Below are 20,929 nucleotides of genomic sequence, written 5' to 3'. Positions count from 1 at the left end.
AGAGTGAATAGTCCTTCTGAAATGCAAAAATAGCAGGCATTGTTCTCTAATCTGTCCTCTCCTCAACTTTAATCCCCCCACCCTTTTCGATATTATGAGTTTGAGGGGTAGCGCCTTCTGGATACTCTTGAGCTAGTGGTAGAACTGGATTCTTTATTGCCTCAGCTCACTAGTTAGTCCTTGGCAGTCACTTACTGCCCTCAGGCTAGTTAAGACCCAAGCTGGGGCTGGCCACCTGCCACATCCCAAACACAGAAGCCAACAATGCTGGTACAGGCCTCCTCACTCCATCTTCAGCCTTGACCTCCAGTAAGGGGCCAGATAAGAATTTTCTCTCAATTTCTACACTTTTCAGGGACAGGGAACTGCACAAAGCCCGGCTTACCATGAGAAGTTTGAGGGGTCCTCTAGAGGCCTTGGAGATCCCCTCTTGTTCCATGAAAGGTGTGAAATTTGGGTGAGGGTCAAACTATAGGAACAGGTCTCTCCAGAGAAAAATGAGAGCAGCCTAGGGCAGGAGCCTGGGGTTCTGAATTCCAAATCCGCCCCCGTGGCTGGCAGGTTAGGTGACCTTAGGGAAATGCTTTCCCTTCTCTGAGCAACAGCAGGCCCTTGGGTAATGGGTGCAAACTGACCTCAATTGTCCCTAAGGGCCCTGGTGCGCCTGAGAGGCCAAAGCTGGGGCATGGACGCTGCAATTGGCTCTCCTGGCAGGTAAGTAACCCCTCTGAACAACCTGGCGGCACGCGCCAGTGAGCCCTTTCTCTACAACTAAGGTTGGCCCAGCGAGGCACCAAGGGGCTTTGCAGTCCCCCAGGTTCCCCAGCCTCTCCGCCCCGCCTCTCCTTGCCCGCCTGTCGCTCTGGAATAAACTGCCGGGTGGCGGCCAGGGCGCCTCAGCACGATTGCACAGCGTCCACGGAAATGGGAGTGCATGTAAAACCGAAACCGAACTCCAGGGCTCCAGCGAGCCCCATCCGGGCGGGACCGGCCCAGCGAGCTCACTGGGTCGCCCAGCAACAAACCGCCCAGTGTGGGGGTGGGAATGGGGAGTCCGGGCAAGGGGTTCTTCACCCTCTCCGCCCCCCAGCAAACACCACGCCCGCGCTTATTTGCATTTAAAGGGCAATGCACCAAGGAAAACAGAGGGCGGGGGGACACGCCTTCCCACCGTTGCGATTGGGCCAAACGCCTGCCAATCAGGGCGCCGACGCCCCACCCTGTGGCTGTGGAGTCCATGGGGAGGGGATATGGGGGAGCTGCTCCGAGCCTGGGGAAGGGGACCCAGTGCAGGAGGTGACTGGAGCCTTGGCGGCGGCGGCGGCGGCGGCGGCGGGAGCAGCGGTGGCGGCGATCTCAGCCTCAGCAGTCTAGGCTCGAGCCTCGGCCAGGGCGGCGTAGCAGACAATAACCGGGCTGGAAACCCGACCCGGCGGGGTAAGCGTTGTGCGCAGCCGGGAGCCTCCGCCTGCCGGCCGTCCGGTACAATCCCGCGTGCTCCGCCCTGGCCGCCTGAAGAGGGGCTTCAAGGGCTGGGCCAGTGGACATCCAGGCCGCTCTCCGTTCCCCCTGGGAACCCGCGTTGAGGACTGGCTGGTGAGGGGCAAAGCAGAGTCCTCTGGGCGCGGGCGACCGCTAGAGGGGGTACAGAGGGCGGGCAGGCAAGCAGGCTAGCCTGGGCCATGCCTCCAGGCTCTCGGGGGAGGTGGGGATGGGGCCCGCACGTGCTACCATACTGACCCGGGAGGGGAGCCACCAGCCAACACCCCCAGCGGTGTATTTGTAGGCCGGGAGCTCCACAGCTTTGTTGTAGCACATTAGCTGGAACAGCTGTGTTACGTGGGTATCGCTCACGCCAGCGGCCCAGCTGCCTCCCCTTCCCTCCCCTGCGCATCCCCTGCCTCCTTCTCCCCTCTGCGGATGGAGCCCGCGCGCTGGCCTGGGCCCAATGGATACTGGCTTTGACATGGATTGGGCTAGCCACACTGTCTGGCTCCTCTCTCAGGGAGCTGAGTTGGGCCTGTGGGCTGCCCACTTAGGAACCTCGGCCTTGTGGGCCCCAACCAGCCGCACCCCCTGCTCCTGGGCCTCCAGGCACATCTGGCGCCCGCCCCCGCGGATAGGCGGGCTGGCAACGGAGTTCTTGCTGGACCTTAGTTTAGAGCTGCAGCTCAATCTAGTACTTGGGTTAGATCTGCAAGGCCGCTTTGTCCCCACTCACCTCGCCTCATCTCCCCTTGCAGAGCTCTGGCCGCTTTTTTTCTCTCCCGCCTCCCGTTTAAAAATAGCGATAAGCATCATGTTGGGGGGGGTAATTTCTGTGCCAGAGGCCAAGGGAGCAATTATTGTAGTAGAGAACGCACCCTCTGGGTCTGTGTGAGAGAGCTACAGAGACAGCCAAACCCTCCAACTTCGCAGTTACTTAAAATACACAGCCTGCTGAGCCGCTGTCATTGTCTACTGCAGACACCTCCGACACTGGTGACCACCTGACTGCAGGACTTTGCCCAAGCTCCTTGGTGAAGAGGGGCTGTGCCCTCCATGCGCTCCACAGTCCAGGTGCCCAGGTAGCAACTGGACTGGCCCTGCAGAGCTGGCCTTGGTTTGGTCAGTCTCATCTTGTCACAGCCCACAGTGTCAAGGGGAGCCTCCTTCTACACACAAACATTTCCCTCTGTGGCTCTGCCAGCCTGCCGCATAGTCATGGGCATGGGCTAGGTGGAGGACACTGTGCTATTGGACTCCCTGCCCTACCTGAGGGCATTTAGCAGAGCCCTCTCCCACCTACCCAGTGCACCTCTACCCACCACTGCTCAGTCACTGCACCATGGTTTGCCTCTGGCAATAAACTCTAGGCCTTTCAAAGAACAGGAGAGAGGGAGTGACCAAGGGGCCTGGCAAGCTCTTCTTGGACCTTTGACTAGCCTCTGAGGGTGGAGAACCCTTGGGCTGCAAAACCGGGGTGTTTGAGAGGAGTAAATCCCTCACTTGGGGGAAAGCTAGCTGAGGACCTTTGTGACACCAGCCAGGACTGCAGATAATACACTATAGTCACTTCTTGCCACTTTGACCAGGCACCAAAGGAAACCAACCCTCTATTTGCAGCTGGCTATCTCCAGCTCAGGGCTGGACCTGCTCTCCGCCCTGCCTCAAACCAACAGCCACCTATTATATCTTCTCTGTATAACTCCCCTCCTCACACCCAAATCCACTTACCCACACTGTGCAAAATCTTTTCCCTCTCAGGTCCCAGCTCTGGGCCCACCTTCTCCTGAGTGTCTTTTCTGCCTGTCTCTTTCAACCCATAATGACCTCTTCTTGCTCAGAACTCCTACAGGCTTGCCTGCATCTCTTGGCTATTTGGGGGCTTAAATTATAATAGGAGGCAAACTATAAGTTTCCCTGCCTCTACTTTGTCTCCCTGATATCATGGATGTCTAGGTTCTTTCAGAACCCCTCCAAGGGGTAAATGAAACCTTGAACTCAGCCACAACCTCCTCAAAGCCTAGCAATGCATAGCAGTTCATGAATGCTCTAGAAAGACTTGCTGTCTTTGTGGAGCTTTCAAGAAGACCTTTATCTCTCCAAGTTGCATTTGTCTTGATCCGTATGAAAGTGCTTAGAGAAATGATACTCAAGGCTCAGGTATTTACTGAGTGTGCCCAGTGAGAATGGAGAAGGGTGATGGGTTGCAACCACAAGAAAAAAAATAAATAAATCGTGTCTCCCTTTAACAACAAGCTCAAGATCTGTACTACCCAGACCTCAGACTACATATATCTTTGGTTGCTAATTCATGAGCCTCGAGACAAACTACTATGGAGAGAGAGAAGAAATCTGCATATGCAGGGTGATTCCCTGGAAACTTCCAGAAAGTAGAGGAGTTTGGCTAGGCATAGTAGTGGCATAAGCAAAATTAGGAATGTGAGGGGGTTGTTGGCAGCTAGGCTGAGAGATGTGACTTAGTCTTTTCTGGTTGAGATTGTTGGATATAAGGTAGAGAGAAGTTGGTGCCCAGTGGCAGGGATTCTCAAATGCGAGGCTGTGGAATGGGCATCTGATCTTGGGAGAATGGGAGAAGGAGCCATTGAAGAATGGAAAACTGGGAGGTTTTGATACTTCTATGTGTGGGTACAAATATGCCATAATAATATGGGATTTTAGAAGGGGATCTTCAAGATTGGAAAGCATGCTGTAAGGTGGAACTGTAAGAAGTCACCTTTGGATCTGGACATAGAACTGAGGGGCAGCTATCTCTGGAGGGAACTTGTACCATGTCGACTTCCTTTAAGCCTTTTGGGGGAGTGAAATTGAAGGAGGGTGCCTAGAGACTACATACCAATGTTGTGGAGGCTAAGTATTCCCCAGGCCTCTGCTGATCCCCATCCTTCCAACTGGACAGGCCTTCAGGGAGCACCAGTTTTGACTCCTGTGCTTACAAGATGGAAAAACAGTCTTGGAAAGCAATAGGGACTTCCTTACAGTCACACAGCATTTAGGGATGGGCTGCTGCCTCCTGTGCAAGAGCTCTTACACTGTATCCCACTGTCTCCAATGGCCTCTGTTCAGTACAAATCTTACTAACCAATCTCTAACCTTCCTCACCTCTTCCATTCCTCAAGAGTGAGGTGCTGGGTTTAGGTTGGGGTCCCCATCTGGAGAACTCTACTTTCCCTTTCATGTCTATTTTCCTTCTTGGTCTTAGTCTGCAGCCTGTTGGGGGCTGAAAGTTTCTGAAGGAGGGGAGGTAGTTGGAAGAAGTTGGAAGTCCAAACATTCTCTCTTAATATAGTGGAAGGGTTAACAATTCCTCAAAAACTGTTACATTTACACTGGCTGAAAGTGTGTGTATGAGGTGTGGGGGCAGCCCTGCTCCGCTGGTGCAGGGGAATAAGGAAATAAAAAACAGCAAGCCTGACAGGTCACTGGCTTGCTTGTAGAAACAAAGAGGGAAAGGGGGCTTCCAGACCCCTCACTTTCAGATTAGCTACTTGAGGCTAGAAGAGGGCATGCCGAGTGTTATTTCATCAGTTCCCCTGCCTTAATTCAATCCAGGCAGATAAACTAGGTGATAAAGATAAAGCCTCCAGAGGAGGCATTTCCTCCCTGTGTCACTCATTCCTTGGCCACACATCTCACACTGCCAGGAAGTTCTTTCTCAGGGCTAAGCTGAGCCTCTCATGCTGTATATAAACCTTGTATGCTTGCACGTGTGTGTGCATGCATGAGTGTGTGTGCGTGTGTGTGTGTATGTGTGTGTTTGTTGGGGGGTGAGGTTGGGGGCAGCTGGCTATCATTGTTCCTGCTTAACAAACCCCTGAAGATTTCATGGGCATTAAACTGTCTCTCCCCACTCCCAACTTCTGTTCTCTGAATTAAATAATTGCCTTGGTCTTATTCTTCCCTCCTTGGTCTTATTTTTCAAACCTGTGTATGTGTAAGTGTATCTCCAGGAAGAAAGTTAAGGAAACCAAAACCACTGAGGAGCTGCCTGCTGAGTGAGGGTGCATTGCTTCACACCCCCTCTTTTGGGATTAGGGGATAATTACGGACAATGAAGAAAATAATATGAGAGGCCTTGGTGGAAGCAGAGGTAGGCATACTGGTGCTGCAGGGGCATTTTGGACCTTTTGATCTGCAGTTCTTATTACAGAGCTTTCAGTCCTTTCATCTCCTACAGTTTTTGTTTGTTTGTTTGTTTTTTACCCAAGCAGATACTAATCCAACTTCTCCAGGCAGGACTCCTCAGCCCTCCCTGCTGCTCAGGGGAGAGAGGGCTGGGCCAGGACCAGTCCTATTCTCCCTCCCCTCTGGACATATAGGAAATATCTGCAGGCCAGGCCTAGCGTATTTTGAAAAAATAAAGTGTTGGGCAGTGTTTTCTGGATGGACACATGAGGAGTGAGGCTGGGCTGTAGTGCAGTGGTATACTGAGCCCAACCATTAAGGCATTCAGGCCTCCCACTGAAGCCTAGGACCCCCAAAATCACATGGCCCCATCATGTCTCCTCTTTCTGCAGCCACTAGAAAACTGGGCACAGGACTTCCCTTCTCCCAGCTTCTCACACAGCCTGGGGCAAGCAGACCCCTAGTTCAGTGTCCCATTTCTAAATGGGGAAACTGAGGCCCTTAATAGGGAAGGGATTTGCTCAAGGTTACACAGGAGCATAAAGCTCTTGCCCCTCCTTTCAAGATTTCTTCCTCTAAATACGCTGATACCCTGATTCTGATCCCCTCCCAAGCCTCAATTTCCTTACCTGGCCTCTTATATAGGGTATGGTATATATAGGGAAGTGGATACATGGGAAAGTTCAGGGTCTCCATTGTTCATTTAGCCCAGCTGTTCCTCTTCAGGCTTTCCTTAGCCACCTTGTCATCTCTGTCTCCCTGGAGTTAGATCCTCTTATTCTTCATCTGAACTGGGTGGGGGGAGGTGGCGCCTGTCTTTGATGTCACCCTTGCTGGTTTAATATTGACATAGTAGGAGCCTTACTAAGCAGGCATGACCCCCACCTCAGATATATTCTTCTCTAAGGAAGTTTGGGAACCTGAGAGGGGAGTATCAAATAGATGCATTAGCTCCCAGAACCCCCATCATTCCAGGTAAGCTGGGCAGGGAACCTTAGGAGAAACCTCAGGAGAAAGTGGGGCATCAAAAAGGCTTACGAGGAAAGCCAATTTCTAGGAGAAAGTGATGCCCAGGTGACCATACCTCCTACACTGGAGAAGTCCCTATGTATTTGGGTCTAAAGGGTGGAGAAGTGAGGCTAGGAAACCTGTAAGGGGCATGCAGGGAGAGTGAGTCTTGAAGTCCAGGGAAAGGGGTTTGACCCTTTGACCCCTCAGGGGTTTCACCCTGATTCTGTAGGTGGTGTGGAATAATTTGGTAAATAGAGGAGTGATGCACTATAATCAAGATAGTAAAAATGAATCTGGCAAGGGTGTGGGAGGAGATGGAAGAAGGGGAGGGAAGAGGTGGGATTCCAGTGTTGTGGCAGGGAAGGACCAGATGGAGCTCAGCTAAGAGGCTTATGTCCTCTTCAGAGGACATGGACTGACAGCTGAGGAGCTAGAGTGGAGAAGTTGACTGCAAGAGGCCTTATCACAAGGGTCTTTTATTGAACATCTGCTCAGTAACTAGGGAGCAATTTATCCTTTCCATTTATCATCTCTAATTCTTACAGTGATTCTGCATGATAGGTAGCATTTTCTTCATTTTCTAGATAAGATATTTGAGTCTCAGAGAGGTTAGGCCTATTTTTCAAAACCCACCACTTGTAAGGGATAAAGCTGGCGTTTTAGTTCTGGGCTGACAAACTCCAGCTGAATTTGAATTTCAGTTGAACCAGTGTTGTTTGAGCTCCTGCTCTGTGCTATATGTAGCGACTATAAGATGAAAAAGGACCCATTTGAGAGAGATGAACAGATAGTCCCTAGGCTGAGTATGTTAACTCATTTGAGGAGATGGTGGTGGGGAAATGGGATCCAAGGAAAGGAGGCCCATTTTGGGGTCTGTGCTGCATCTAGAGGTTATGGGATACTGCCTTGAGAGAAGGTGCTCCTTAATGGTAAGTCTGCAAGTTAGGGGAGATGTGGTTGCAGGGATAGCTTGGGTATACCTCTGCCAGAAGTCTGTATAGCTTCACAAAAGGATGCCAAGCCAGGCAGCCCTTCCTTCAGGTCCTGAACAAATGGTCTTGAGAGTGGACCTTGGCTGTGGGCTTTAGAAATGATTGATTCCAGTTCCAGATCATCTCGTAGGTCATTTCCTTTAAATAATAGCATCATATTCTGCATCTTTGTCCGCAGTGGCGTTTCTGTTTGAACCTTTTTTGGCACCTCAAAATTATCTCCCAAGGAAAAAGAAAGTAAAGGAATATGATCCACAATTTGGTAACGGTGGTGGTGGAATTGCTGATGAGGGGAGCAGCCATAGTCTGGGTTGGCAGCCCTTGTATTCTGAAGTCAGCATGCTTTCTGGAATGTGCTAGGTGGGGCCAAAACAGTGGCAGCCAAGTGAGGACTGGAAGTGCTTCAGAGAAAGCTCAGCATGGCTGGGACTGGGGTGCCAGGGGAGAGGGAGATGATGGCTTTCAGGTAGGAGGGGAACCTGTACAGTCCTTGCTCTCAGTCTTCCTCCTTCAATTGGGAGTTAGCCCTGTGCAGCAAAATGGCATTGGAAGGGGAACTCCAGCAGTCTGGGGGTTGGTGTAGCTCTGTCACCATCCCACTGTGTGAATTTACCCAAGACTTCTCCTGGAGTCTAGATAGTTTCCTTTTCTGTGACAAGATGACAAGGAGTTTGCATCTCCTAACAGGACTGATTAGTGGATTGCTGGGAATGGCAAATGGGAGGTGAAGGAGTGGGCAGTGCTTTGTCACCTGGTAAGTGCCCCAGTGGGTGAAGGATGTCTGTTGATTTGCATTTCTTTTGATGTTGGTACCTTTAACTGAATTTTAATTGTTTACCTTTCTGGCTAGACTACAGAACCTGGCTAGTTGAAATTCCCAAATAATTCAGAGCTGCTAACCACTAGCTGACTGGAGGCAACATTTTAGGTCCCTGAACATCAAAGGTTGGCTAAAAGAACAGCTAAAGCCTCCTGTGAGATAACTACATAGTCACCCTCATTTACCACTTGGGGCAACTGAGGCCCAAGGAGTTTTGGTGACTTACAAAAAACAAGGAGTTTTGCTGCTGGAAATTGTCCAACTATAGTTTGAAGAAAATATTTTAAAAAATTAGTTGCTATATTTTTGAGCCTCTGCTATATACTGAATTTTATTTGGTATACATATATACGTTGGTTTTGTTCCTTACAATGGTTTTAAGAGATAGACACTCTCAATAGCCTCATTTTCCAGTTAAGGAAACTGAAGGAACTTGCTGGATTTCCCCCAGGTAGGCAGAGCTGATTATAGTGCAGAACTGGCCGACTCTTGTTGGGGGGAGGACTTCCTATCCTTAGAACTGCTTCCTTAATTACCATGCCCCCATACACAAGCAAAAGATGGGCGCAGAGTAGTCTTGCCCCCAGGAAAGCTGCTTGGTGGAGGTCTAGGGAAGTATGACTGGTTAAGGTCATGTCTCTGGAGCTGCTATATGAATCCACAGACTTCTTCTCTTTAACTCTAAGTTGGCTGAACTGCCCCAGGAAGCTGAGCTGGGAGCAAAATATGTAAATCTCAGCCTGCAGCTGTTTCCTCCTCACTAAGAAGGATTCCTGGGGCAAGTTTGTGTCTGGTCTCCTGCTTGTGTTTTGAGAGGAAGGGAGGAAAAACAAGTTCTGCCCTAGCAGCAAGCCTTCCACTGGTCCCAGCATGACCTGAGGCTGGTCCTGGGAGCAGAGATGACCATATCCCACTCCCTGCCATGACAGAAGCAACTGCAATAAACAGCAGGGACCACAGAGTACCTTTAGAGTGTTCCCTTACCCACCAGTCCACCAGAAACTTAGCCACACAGGTTTAGAAACCCAAGGGTTGAGGGGCCCTGCATTTGGAAGGACCACTTTCTTGGCAGGAACCATGAGGGGAGTCAGCTCCAACCTGAAAGGGTTACAGAGCCTGTCCCTTACAGTCCTCTTTGCCTTTCTGCCCCACTTCACTCTACTAGCAAATTGATTCTGTGGTCCCAAAAAGGCACATAGCCCATTAGGGAAGGACAGCAATGGGACCAGGTAAGGTAGCAAGGAGTGGAGAAGGGATCTGGGCCAGAAGTAGCTAGATAGGGCTGGGCTAAGGGGATACCAGCTATGGGTGATCCCTGCCACCTCCTGTTCTGCTGTCTTGGGGAGACATAATAGACATTATGGGTGGCTGTAGGGAGGTACATGCCCTGGGAAGGACAAGGTAGGGAAATGGGAGACAGCAACTTCAAGGCTGGTCCTTGCCAGCAAAGATGACCCTGGTTCTATTTAGGAGGAAGGCCTGAAGTTGTGGGGAGAGAATCCCAGTCCAGAGATATGCCTGCCTAGTTCACCCACTCTCACCACACACACACTTTTAAAACTACCCTTAGCAGAGGACTTTATATAAATCCACGCTCCTGTTTTTAAAATCCCCCACACCTGGCTCTTCCTCAGAATGGCCAAGGCAGCTGGTCCCTCGGGCTCCTCACAGTGAATGCCTTTCCCAAATAAGTGGCCTTTTACAGGTGGTCTGCTACTTTCTAAGAAACTGGGATCTGACTTGGAAGATGATAATAACAGTAATGTTAATCTTTCTCATTTGCACTGCACTTTACAGTTTACAAAGTGTGTTTAGTGTCCATTATGTCATGTAATTCTTAACCACTCTAGTGATCTCCATAAGTTCTCAAGCCTAAGAAGGGTGCCTTGGCCTGTTTAGGGTCCCCTAGCATGGCCTGGAACCCTAACATGTGTTGTGGCTCCTTCCACAACACACTGCAGATCCATGTGGCAGGGAGGGGGGCAGTGTAGAAAGTAGTGGTCTGGCTTTTACCCGAGTGGATCGCAGGAGCAAGGTTAAGAAAAGGCCTGTAGGAACTGCCTTCTAGCCAGGGCATCAAATTTCTGGAAAGCAACCCTCTTTAAGATTCAATTTGCCTAATCCCTCCATTCATGGGAACTCCATCCCCAAACCCAGCAGGGAAATTCAGCCTTCTGTCCATAAGGATGTTTATGCCTGAGAGGTTTTTCTCTTGGCCCTTGGTCTTCCTGATGCCCAGCCATACTTACTAGTCTCACTCATCCCTTCCCCTAAATTATTGCCATTTCTACTAACTCCTATCGGACAAGGCCTAGATTGAATGCCTTTTCCTCAAGGTAGCTTTTCTGAGCCTGGGGGTTGTCTTTCTGCTTTTCAGATTTATCCTGGGATATGATAGCTAGGTATAAAGAACAATATTCCACCATGCATCTTAAGATGGGGGAATCTTCTTTAAGACCTGTATTATGTTGTATCCTACATATAAGAACTCCCCCCAAAAGGACTAGCTAAGGGTTCTCCCTTCTTGGCCTACCTTGCAAAACTAAGCTCAATGTCTATTACTTACCAAATGTTCAGGAGAGGTTGAGTTTCATAAATTCCACAGAGGGGAATACAATTTCATAAACAACTCCACTACTGCTGTCCCATCTCTCCCATGTCCAGCACCATAAATGACAACATTGTCAATATTTTCAGGGTTGAAATAAAAACATCTCTGTATTTATTTATTTATTTTATTATTATTAATTAATTAATTATCTATCAGATAGATGATAGGGCCCCTGTTCCCATCCTATCCCTGAGGAGAGGACTCTGAGTGGTTGTGTGTGTGTGCAGGATTGTGTATTTTGGGGTGATGGTGGCAGTGTTTACTGTAGGGATAACTCTTGTGGGGGAAGGGGAGCGGAGCTGGAACAATATCATGTAAAAATGTGTCATCCAGGAAAAAAAAAAAAACAACAAACCCTAACTGGAGCAAATGACATTACTTATCTCTACAGAGAAGGGATCAGGTGATATCTTTTCTCTTTTATTTTCTGGATAACCAGCCATTATCTTGCTCCAAGTTTAATATTCAGTTATGCAGAGTGCTCCTGATGGAAGGCTGGTCACACTGATAGTTCAACTGTCAAGCCAAGCAAGGTGCAAGCACAAAATTAATGTTTGCGGGACAGAATCAGGGGCTCCAGGAAGGTTCCTCCAATTAGGTCGGGGACTAGTTAAGCTGCCAGTCTCTCTACCCCCAGTGCTGCTTGCTGCAGGTGAATATGTGAGTCTTATCACTGTTGCAAACAATTATAAGGTTGATGTGCTGACAAACTACTCCTGGGACACCAGCAGGGCTTGCCTGTCTCTTTCTGTTTCCTAGCAATTGTTTTGCCTCCTTTCTTTACCCTAGCTCCCTGTCTACTAGTGGCTATCCTACAGAGAGGGGACACAGTGGTGAGGAACTTTCCAGAGATAGGTCATCAGGTTTTAGCAGGCTGGTCATTGATCCATCTGTCAACCAGCTGGAGTCACTAGAATGAATATATCAGACTTGGGGTGGAGGACTTGTGTTGGGGTGGGTGGTGAATAGTCATTTTTATTCCGTCTCTGTGGCATTTGGATGTTTGGAGAATTGGGAGACCAGAAGGGTGTGCCTTGTACCAGGTTTATTTATTTAATGGCTGTTGAGAGCCTAACTTCTAGGCTAGGAACATGAATCATGTGGAGTTATGCCTTCAAGGAGTTCCCTTTCTAGATAGGGAGCTAGATGGGGGCCAAAATAATGAAGGCAGTGGAGAAGAAATAGTTTGCCTCACAATTCTAAAGTGGAACATGGGGTTCCAGTTGCCAAGAGCCACATTAAAAATTTTTCCCAGCAGAACAGTCAATAGAATCTGACCTACACCTACCCCTCACATAACCATTATGAGGGGCAAGTATTGCTAGGCCTCTTGGACCAAAGATACTGAAGTCTAGAGAGTGCCTTGCCTCAAAACCACCATGTGCTTTTAAGCAGATCCTGGATTGCAGCTCTGGAATATGGATCTGTGAGGTTCCTATTCTGGGCTTCTGAAGGTCTGAGCCTGTGCATGTAGGCAATCTAGGGAGCCTATGGAGAAGAGGTGAAACTTCAGGTATACTTTTCTTTCTAGCCCTAGGAAAAATGTCAGTGAGAACCCAGACTAATGTGAAATTGAGGCCTGGGTCCTGCAGAGACCCGTGAGGACTCAATGGGTTATTTTGCCAAATGATCTTAAAGAATTCTGTGTCATCAGAGCTGACCTCCCTGCTGCCTCTCCTGCCTCCCCCTACCTTAACCCTTTGATAATTCCTCCTGCAGTCAGTAGCACAAGTGAGTATTTCCCACATCTGCAGATCCCCCTGGCCAGTGTTATAGGACTAGGGTGGCCTGAAGGGAATGAACCCAATGAGGGGCTGGGCTGATGGCTGTCTATTGTTTTAATGTAGGGTTTTGTTGCCTTGGGGCCCAGAGGAGGCTGGCCCAGCAAGCCAACCATATGGAATGTATTAAGTTTTCCCTACATTTTCTTTTACTTTCTTTCTGGTTCTGGTTCCTCTCAAGTCTGAAATAACAGACACCTGTGAAAACAAACCCAGCCTGGCTGCTTGCTTACCAGTATACTCTATTTTTTTCCTCTCATCTCCTCTAGATCCAACTGGGATGCTTCCTGACTGATGATGTAACACTGCTTGGGAGCCAGAAAGCTGCTTTTCCAGCTGAACATACCTGAGTTATCCCCATCACCATGGAGACTGGAAAGGATGAAGCTTCTCAGGCCAAGGAAGCAGTAGCCTCTATGGACACTCAGGACCAAAGGGCAGAGAAGGGAGCCAAGAACAAGGCAACTGAGATAACAGAAGGGACAGTATCAGAGCCACCATCATCTGGTCCAGGTAGGCTGAGGAAAACTGCCATGAAACTTTTTGGTGGCAAGAAGGGCATCTGTACCCTACCTAGTTTCTTTGGAGGGGGGCGAAGCAAAGGTTCTGGCAAAAGCTTCTCCAAGAAGGATCTTAGCAAGGGCAAGACCCATGATGGCTTGAATGAAGCAGCTTGTGGCCCTGAAGATATTGTCAGTGAAGGAACCAGCTTTGCCTTACCCTTGCCTGAATCACCCTGCCAACTTCCCAGTTCCCAGAGTGCCCATGGGGTTTTGGAGACCGGCTCCAGATGCAAGACATCTGCAGCTGGATCCACAGAGAAAGCTGGGGCTGAGAAGGCTCCTTCTGTGCCCAAGCCAAAGAAAGGACTGAAAGGTTTTTTCAGCAGTATCCGCCGTCACCGGAAAAGCAAGGTCTCTGGGGCTGAACAAAGTGAGCTAGGTGCTAAGGGGCCTCAAGGGGCCAGAGCCAGGCCTCAGGAACATGTGAACTCAGCCATTCTGGCCCATACTGAGGATATCCTCCAAGCCCCCAGAAAGGAAAATGCCAAACCCCAAAATTCTACTGGGCCAAAAGTTACTTTAGTACCAGAGCCTTCTCCAGCAGTCACTGAGAAGACAGCCTGTAAAGATCCAGAAAAACCCAAGGAGGCCTATGCCTCAGCACTTCTGCCTGCCTCTGAATCCAGTGGCCTAGAGGAGCACCACAGTCCAGAAACAGGGGAGAAAGTGGAGGCAGAAGAGGTAAATCCACCAAATGGCCATGTTGGGGACCAGCTAAGCCTCTTGTTTGGGGATGTCACATCCCTGAAAAGTTTTGACTCACTGACAGGTTGTGGTGACATTATAGCAGAGCAGGACATGGACAGTATGACAGACAGCATGGCCTCTGGAGGCCAGAGGGCAAATCGAGATGGGACCAAGAGAAGTTCCTGCCTGGTGACCTACCAAGGAGGTGGGGAGGAGATGGCCTTGCCAGATGATGATGATGAGGAAGAGGAGGAGGAAGAGGAGGAAGAGCTGGAATTAGAGGAGGAAGAAGAGGGTTCCAAGGAGGAAGAGGATTATGACTTAGAATATCTGTGGGCAAGTGCCCAGATGTACTCAAGGTCCAATCTGAATTTGGGCTACCATCCCATCACATCCCCAGGCCACCATGACTACATGCTTCTAGACTCAATTCAATCTTATCCTGGCTTAGCCCCTGGGGACCTTTTGACTCCTCAGAGTGACCAGCAAGAGTCTGCCCCAAATAGTGATGAAGGTTATTATGACTCCACAACACCTGGATTTGAGGATGATTCAGGTGAGGCCTTGGGGCTTGTCCGCAGGGATTGTCTGCCCCGAGACAGCTACAGTGGAGATGCCCTGTATGAGTTCTATGAGCCAGATGATAGTCTTGAGACCTCCCCACCTGTAGATGACTGTCTTTATGAACTTCATGGTCACAGCTCTGAGATATTTGACCCCTTCTTGAACTTTGAGCCCTTTTCTTCCTCTCGGCCACCTGGGGCAATGGAGACAGAGGAAGAACGGCTAGTGACCATCCAGAAACAGTTGTTGTATTGGGAGCTTCGGCGAGAGCAGCTTGAGGCCCGAGAGGCACAGGAGGCACGTGCCCGAGAGGCTCACACCAGGGAGGCCTATACCCAAGAAACTCATGCCAGGGAGACCCATGCCCGAGAAGTTCATGTCAGAGAGACCCAAGCCCAAGAGGCCTATGCCAGGGAAGCCCAGGCCCGAGAGGCCCATTCTCAGGAGTCTCAAGTCCAAGAGGTTCAGGCCTGGCAAGAGAAGCCCATCATGGAATATCAGATGAGGCCTTTAGGCCCATCAGTGATGGGCCTGGTAGCAGGGGTTTCAGGGGCCTCTCAGACTTCCCATCGGAGAACCACCTCAGCTTTTCCTGCCACTGCAAGCAGTGAACCAGACTGGAGGGACTTCCGTCCTCTGGAGAAGCGTTTTGAAGGAATCTGCTCCAAGAAAGATCAAAGTACCTGTCTGATGCAGCTCTTCCAAAGTGATGCTATGTTTGAGCCAGACATGCAAGAAGCAAGCTTCGGAGGATCTCCCAGGAGGGCCTACCCTACTTATTCACCCCCTGAGGAGCCAGAGGAAGAAGAGGTTGAAAAGGAAGGGAATGCCACTGTGAGTTTCTCACAGGCCCTTGTGGAGTTCACCAGCAGTGGGAACATCTTCTCCAGCATGTCCTGCAGCTCTGACTCTGACTCATCCTTCACTCAAAACCTCCCTGAACTGCCCCCTATGGTTACTTTTGATATTGCTGATGTGGAACGGGATGGGGAAGGCAAGTGTGAAGAGAATCCTGAGTTCCACAATGATGACCTTGCAGCCTCCTTGGAAGCTTTTGAGCTAGGCTACTACCAGAAACACACATTCAGTAACTACCATAGCCGATTCTACCAAGGTCTGCCCTGGGGTGTGAGCAGTCTCCCTCGCTACTTGGGACTACCTGGCATACACCCTCGGCCTCCACCTGCTGCTATGGCCCTCAACAGAAGGAGTCGCTCCCTGGACACCGCAGAAACCTTGGAACTGGAGCTCTCCAATTCCCACCTTGCCCAGGGGTACACAGTGTCTGATGAGCTTCATGCTCAGCAGGAAGATTCAAATGAAGAGGAGGAAGAAGAATGGGGCCGAGACAGTCCTTTGTCCCTTTATACTGAACCACCAGGGGCCTATGACTGGCCTGCCTGGGCTTCCTGTGCTCTCCCAGTGGGACCAGGCCCTGCCTGGATAAGTCCCAACCAGTTGGATGGGTCTTCTGGCCAGTCTCTATATGCCTGCCAACAGGCAGCCTGTTGCATACCTCCTGTGGCCATGTCAATGTTGCTGTCAGTACCAGATCTAGAGCCAAGGGCACCTGGGATATTCAGGCCTCAGCTATCTCGGCCTACACACCTACCCCTGCCCATGGTCCCTTGTTATAACCTGCAGCCACAGGCCTCTCAGAGTGTGAGGGCCAGGCCTCAAGATATGTTGCTGCCTGTCGATGAGCCCAGTTGCTCCTCTAGTTCTGGAGGATTCAGCCCCAGTCCTCTGTCCCAGTCCAAGCCTGTGGGCATCACTTATGGCATCCCTAAGCTGCCCAGGGTACAGCCTGAGCCCCAACAGCCTCAAACTATTCACTACAGGGCTTCCAACCTTGACCTGTCAAAGGAGATGGCTGAGCAAGGTGCCTCTCTCCCCCTTCCCACCAGTTACTCCTCCACTGCTGTGAATGGAAAGCTAGCTGAGTAGTCGTCATCTGTTCTGAAGTGGGGGCATGGAGCGTGAGCATGTGAATGGGGATCAGGGGTTGGGCAGAGGGGAGGGGGGATGGGGGTTGCTATTTAACTTGAAAATCCTTTTGGCCAAGGAAAGCTCCTGTGAGTTTTTGCCTTTGTTTTCCCACTTCCCTCTTCTGCCAATCTGTGGTTACATTTGGCTTGAGTACATCTGCCCCAGAAGGCTGCTGCTGCTCTGTTGCTCCAGCTTTTCCTTTTGGGGTTTCTTGTTACCCATGCAGGATTTGGGATGCTGTACTTTTGTGCCTATTCCAGTTGCAGAGTTTTATATATATATATATGTATATATATATATATATATATATATATATATATATCATGCATCCTTGACACAGGGTGAACCCTTAGTACCCCTGCCACGCCCCTACATACAGTGAATAATGAGCCACTGATGAGGAGCCAGGTCTGTACTGCTTCCCACTTGAGGACAGGGGGCTTGTTTGCTGTTAACAAGGTGAAGTAATGGTACGGACCCTCCCTACCCCCACTACCTTCAGTCTTGGCATAGCTGTCCCATTACATCAGATGATTATAATCTATTCACCCCAGCTAGCTGTCCTTAGAGAGGATCAAGTAGCATGTGATTGCTGTGGACTTTGGCATTGTAACCAGACGGGGGCCTTTTAACCTGGTCTGCCGTAGCTTGGGTTAAAGACAAAAATGCTATCCCCTTAATGGAATGATCAAATTCATTCAGTTGCAAACAGAAGACAAAATAGAGTTCTAGAATAGATACTTCCATAAAACTTGAGTTGTGGAATGATAGAATTTGTTCCCTTCTTCCTCTCTTAAGCTTGTGATGTCTAAGTTATGGACACTTTCGAATTTTTCTTTTACTCCAAAGGAAACTTTCATAATCTCATTACAAGGAACATATTCTTTTAATTGAGACACAGGAAGAGAAGCAGCCTAAATTAGCCTTGGCTATAGGGGTCAGGATTTTTGCAGTTTGCAGGGAAGGATAGGAGAGGGAGGTCCATTTGTCCCTGCTGGCAAGAAAGATTTTTAGATATTGCAGAGCTCAAGGTAACCCAGTTTTTTTAGAAGAGAAAATAGTTTCTCCCCCAGAAGCAAAAAGTTCCTTAATCCTTGCCCGCCCCTTCCTTTGGATGCTGTAAAGAGGCTCCAGAGGCACCAGGCTAGCACTCCCAAGAGACAGGATACCAAAGGCATCTAGACTGATGTTCTGGTTCTCTAAAGAGCTTTCATCTTCTAATTAACCAAGTCCTTAGCATCCTCAAAGGACCAGCCTTCTTGAGAGGAAAGACCTGCCCTCACTGCCAAGCTGCAAGATTCTGATTTGCATGGCAGTTGCAGTCCTTTATGGAATGAATAGTATACTCACTTATCCATCCACAGGTTTCATGTTAAACTAGCTTGGAAATACTGGTGAAGAACAGTTGCTGTCAGGAAGACATTGCAACAGGCTAATCTAACCTGGCTCAGCCTCTCATTAATCACCAGTAAGAGAGGGTTCCTTTTAATTTCTTTATTGGAAATAGAAAATGGAACATTTTTTGCCTGGATGTGTTGACCCAAATTATAATCCTTGCCTCCCTGCCCCTGTCCTTTATCCCATTTATCTCCATGTCTGTTATGAGAAGAGGCTAGCAGGGCTCTTGGGAACAGAGGCTGTTGACTCCCTGAGTCAAGGGGGCAAATTTTATGGCAAACATCTTCTTGGCCAGGGAATATCTTAGTGCTGGTTTTTTATCACCATTTCTCAGATTGGGGTTGTCAGTGCTCCTTCCCACAAAGAGCAAACCTATTTGATAAAAACTTAGCCCCTGGAATTAACACATGAGTTTGCGTGGCACTAACACTGTTCAAAGGACCCAAACTAACTCTCCATCTGCATTGTGAAGAACACGTAAGTCATGGAGTTGGAGAAAGAAAGAGCATGAGAAAGGCCCTCCTTACCCCAAGCACAGCATTCCAGGAGAGCAGTGCCCAAATTCCAACCATCTGGCCTCTTATCAAAGCTGCCCTGGGAGGGTGGGGCTGATAAAGGCCTGGCTGTTTGGCAGGAAGTAAACACCAAATGCCTTTACAACAGGGGAAACCACACTACTTGCCTCCTCTCTCTCTGCTTGTCCTTCAGGGCAGTTCAAGCCCCTATCTGAATGTGGACTGTGCCAGCCACAGCAGGTAGTAGAGCCATCACCAGCCTCCAGAGCCTGCTGGGCCTCCAGCCTATCTGAGAAGAGAAAAAGCAGATGGTCGGACTTTGGCCAAGGGCAGAGGGTTGCTCTCAGTGAAAAGAGGGCCATAAGAGAGGTGCTGCCCCTGAGCGGAATAGTCATTGATCATCCTGACACACTTTTCTGGGCTTTGGAAAGTCAAATATGGAGCAGGGCCTAGAACTGAGCAACATCTCATGGTTTGGACAACATTGCTGTCTGCAAGTTCTTTCAATGTCCTTGCCAGCCCAAGGACAGGATTCTCACCACCAAAAGAGGGATGGTCAGGGTGCATGGCTACATAAGCAGGCTCCTTTGAGTCTCACTCTATATCCAAGCAATTGATGGCCAAATACTATTTGCAACCTGAAAGAGAAAGGAAGATCTAGCTGGGGACATGTGTTGATGGCAGCACAGGCTGACACTGGGAGAGCCAACTAATCTCAAGTCCTCTCCCCAAAGATAGCCAGTGCTTGCTTGGTTAGCACCAGATATGCCTCAGACTACTAAAGGTGTTGATGTCAAGCCCACATATATTAGGCTGTGACCAGATGAACACCATATCTGCATTGCAAGGTACTGGGATAATGCTTGTGGATGTGATTTCAAAGGAAGATATGATTTGAGAGGAGGTGTCTGCTGTTATCTTGCCACCCAGTAGGCTTATCTAGTGCCAGACAGCTCTGTTCTTGAGAATTCTCAGAGGAAACCAGTCCGTGGGGAACCAGTGACTATGGATAGAGAAGGCCAACTAGCAGGCTTCTTTCAGGGCTACCAGTTTCTCAGTGCTTTAGCACCTTCAAGGAAGCCCTGCCTTGGGGTACTCAACTTGGACACCTGTTCATAAGCCTCATGGGCCAAAGGCTTTGGTAAACACTATTTTCTCTTCTTCCTCAATGCTATACCAAGCAGGGAAGTAGCTTCCTACACCCAGAATGTGTTCCTCTCCTGTTGCCAGCAACTTTCCCACCCTTGCCAGTACCACCACCCCACCCACCCTCGGCCCCTGGGCCCAATTGCTAGAGGGAGGCATGGGGATTTAGCAGGGAGACTTCAAGTTTACCCATGTGTATGTTACATCTAAGTCATATATATATATATATATATATATACACACACACATACATACATACACATACACACACACATACATATATACATACATACACACACATATATATTCAATTATCTATTTTTGTATTGTTTGAATTTTATATTCATGTAAAACAGTGTTTATCAATTGTTCTTTTCTGATATATTTTATTTTTAAGTGGTGCTGTTTACAGTTTTAAACAAAACAAAGATGACACAAAAATTGCTGCTGCTTGTGCAGAGGGCTGGCATCTCAACCGCCTAGGGTCCTCACTCTTTCCCCTCTCCTCACTCCAATATATCTTACTGTCCATCCCCTCCCTTCACAATAGGGACAGCAAAAGATGCCCAGGTACTATGACAAATGCCAGGTGTCTCAGCCATGGAGAACCTGGTAGATAACATGTTTATGGCTTTATTTTTTCTTTTGGGCCCTGCCCCTTCCCCATGTGTACACTGTCTGGAAGTACCCATCCGTCCTCTCTCCCTTCTCTCTCTCCCCATGTCCTTTTTATATTTTGTGCTTTCATTTTGAAATGATTCCCCATGTGCTATTTGTCATGCCAAGTTTCTCCAAAGGATCATTTTGGGGACATTCTCCACCCCGTGGGGAGGACATGGAGTTTCTATCATGCCCCCTTTCCCTGAGAAGCTGAGGAGACAGATAGCAGTGATGTTTCAACCACCATGAATTGGCCATCTCATTGGGGAAACCCTTGCATGGGACTTTCCAAGAACTCAATTGACATTTGCCCAGAAGAGATGTTGGAGAACTCCTTGACCCCTTTTGCTGCTTTGGGAGTTCCTCTCCCCCTACCCATTTCCCCTGCCTTGTCCTGCTCCAGTTCACATATGAATGGTATTAGGGGGAACAGTGACTATCAGGGTTAATGGCTTCCTGGCCCGATTCCCACTTTCCTATCCTACAGTCACTCCAAAGAAGAAAATCCACATGGCATGTATATGTGTGAGGCTTGGGCCTACTGAGAGACAGGGCTTTAATTAT

The 20,929-nt window shown here is 49.1% G+C and overlaps 1 protein-coding gene across 1 annotated transcript; it reads left to right on the top strand.

The window, feature by feature from the left end:
- Positions 1-1,296: 1,296 nt before the first annotated feature.
- AMER1 (APC membrane recruitment protein 1) lies at positions 1,297-16,717 on the top strand. Its single transcript, XM_080795744.1, has 2 exons — positions 1,297-1,437; positions 13,113-16,717. The coding sequence occupies exon 2, from the start codon at positions 13,209-13,211 to the stop codon at positions 16,602-16,604; it is 3,396 nt and encodes a 1,131-aa protein (XP_080651870.1). The 5' UTR covers positions 1,297-1,437; positions 13,113-13,208; the 3' UTR covers positions 16,605-16,717.
- Positions 16,718-20,929: the final 4,212 nt, after the last annotated feature.

This window comes from Martes martes, assembly GCF_963455335.1.
Source record: "Martes martes genome assembly, chromosome: X".
Lineage (NCBI taxonomy): Eukaryota > Metazoa > Chordata > Mammalia > Carnivora > Mustelidae > Martes > Martes martes.
This window is presented reverse-complemented; position numbering and strand designations above follow the sequence as displayed.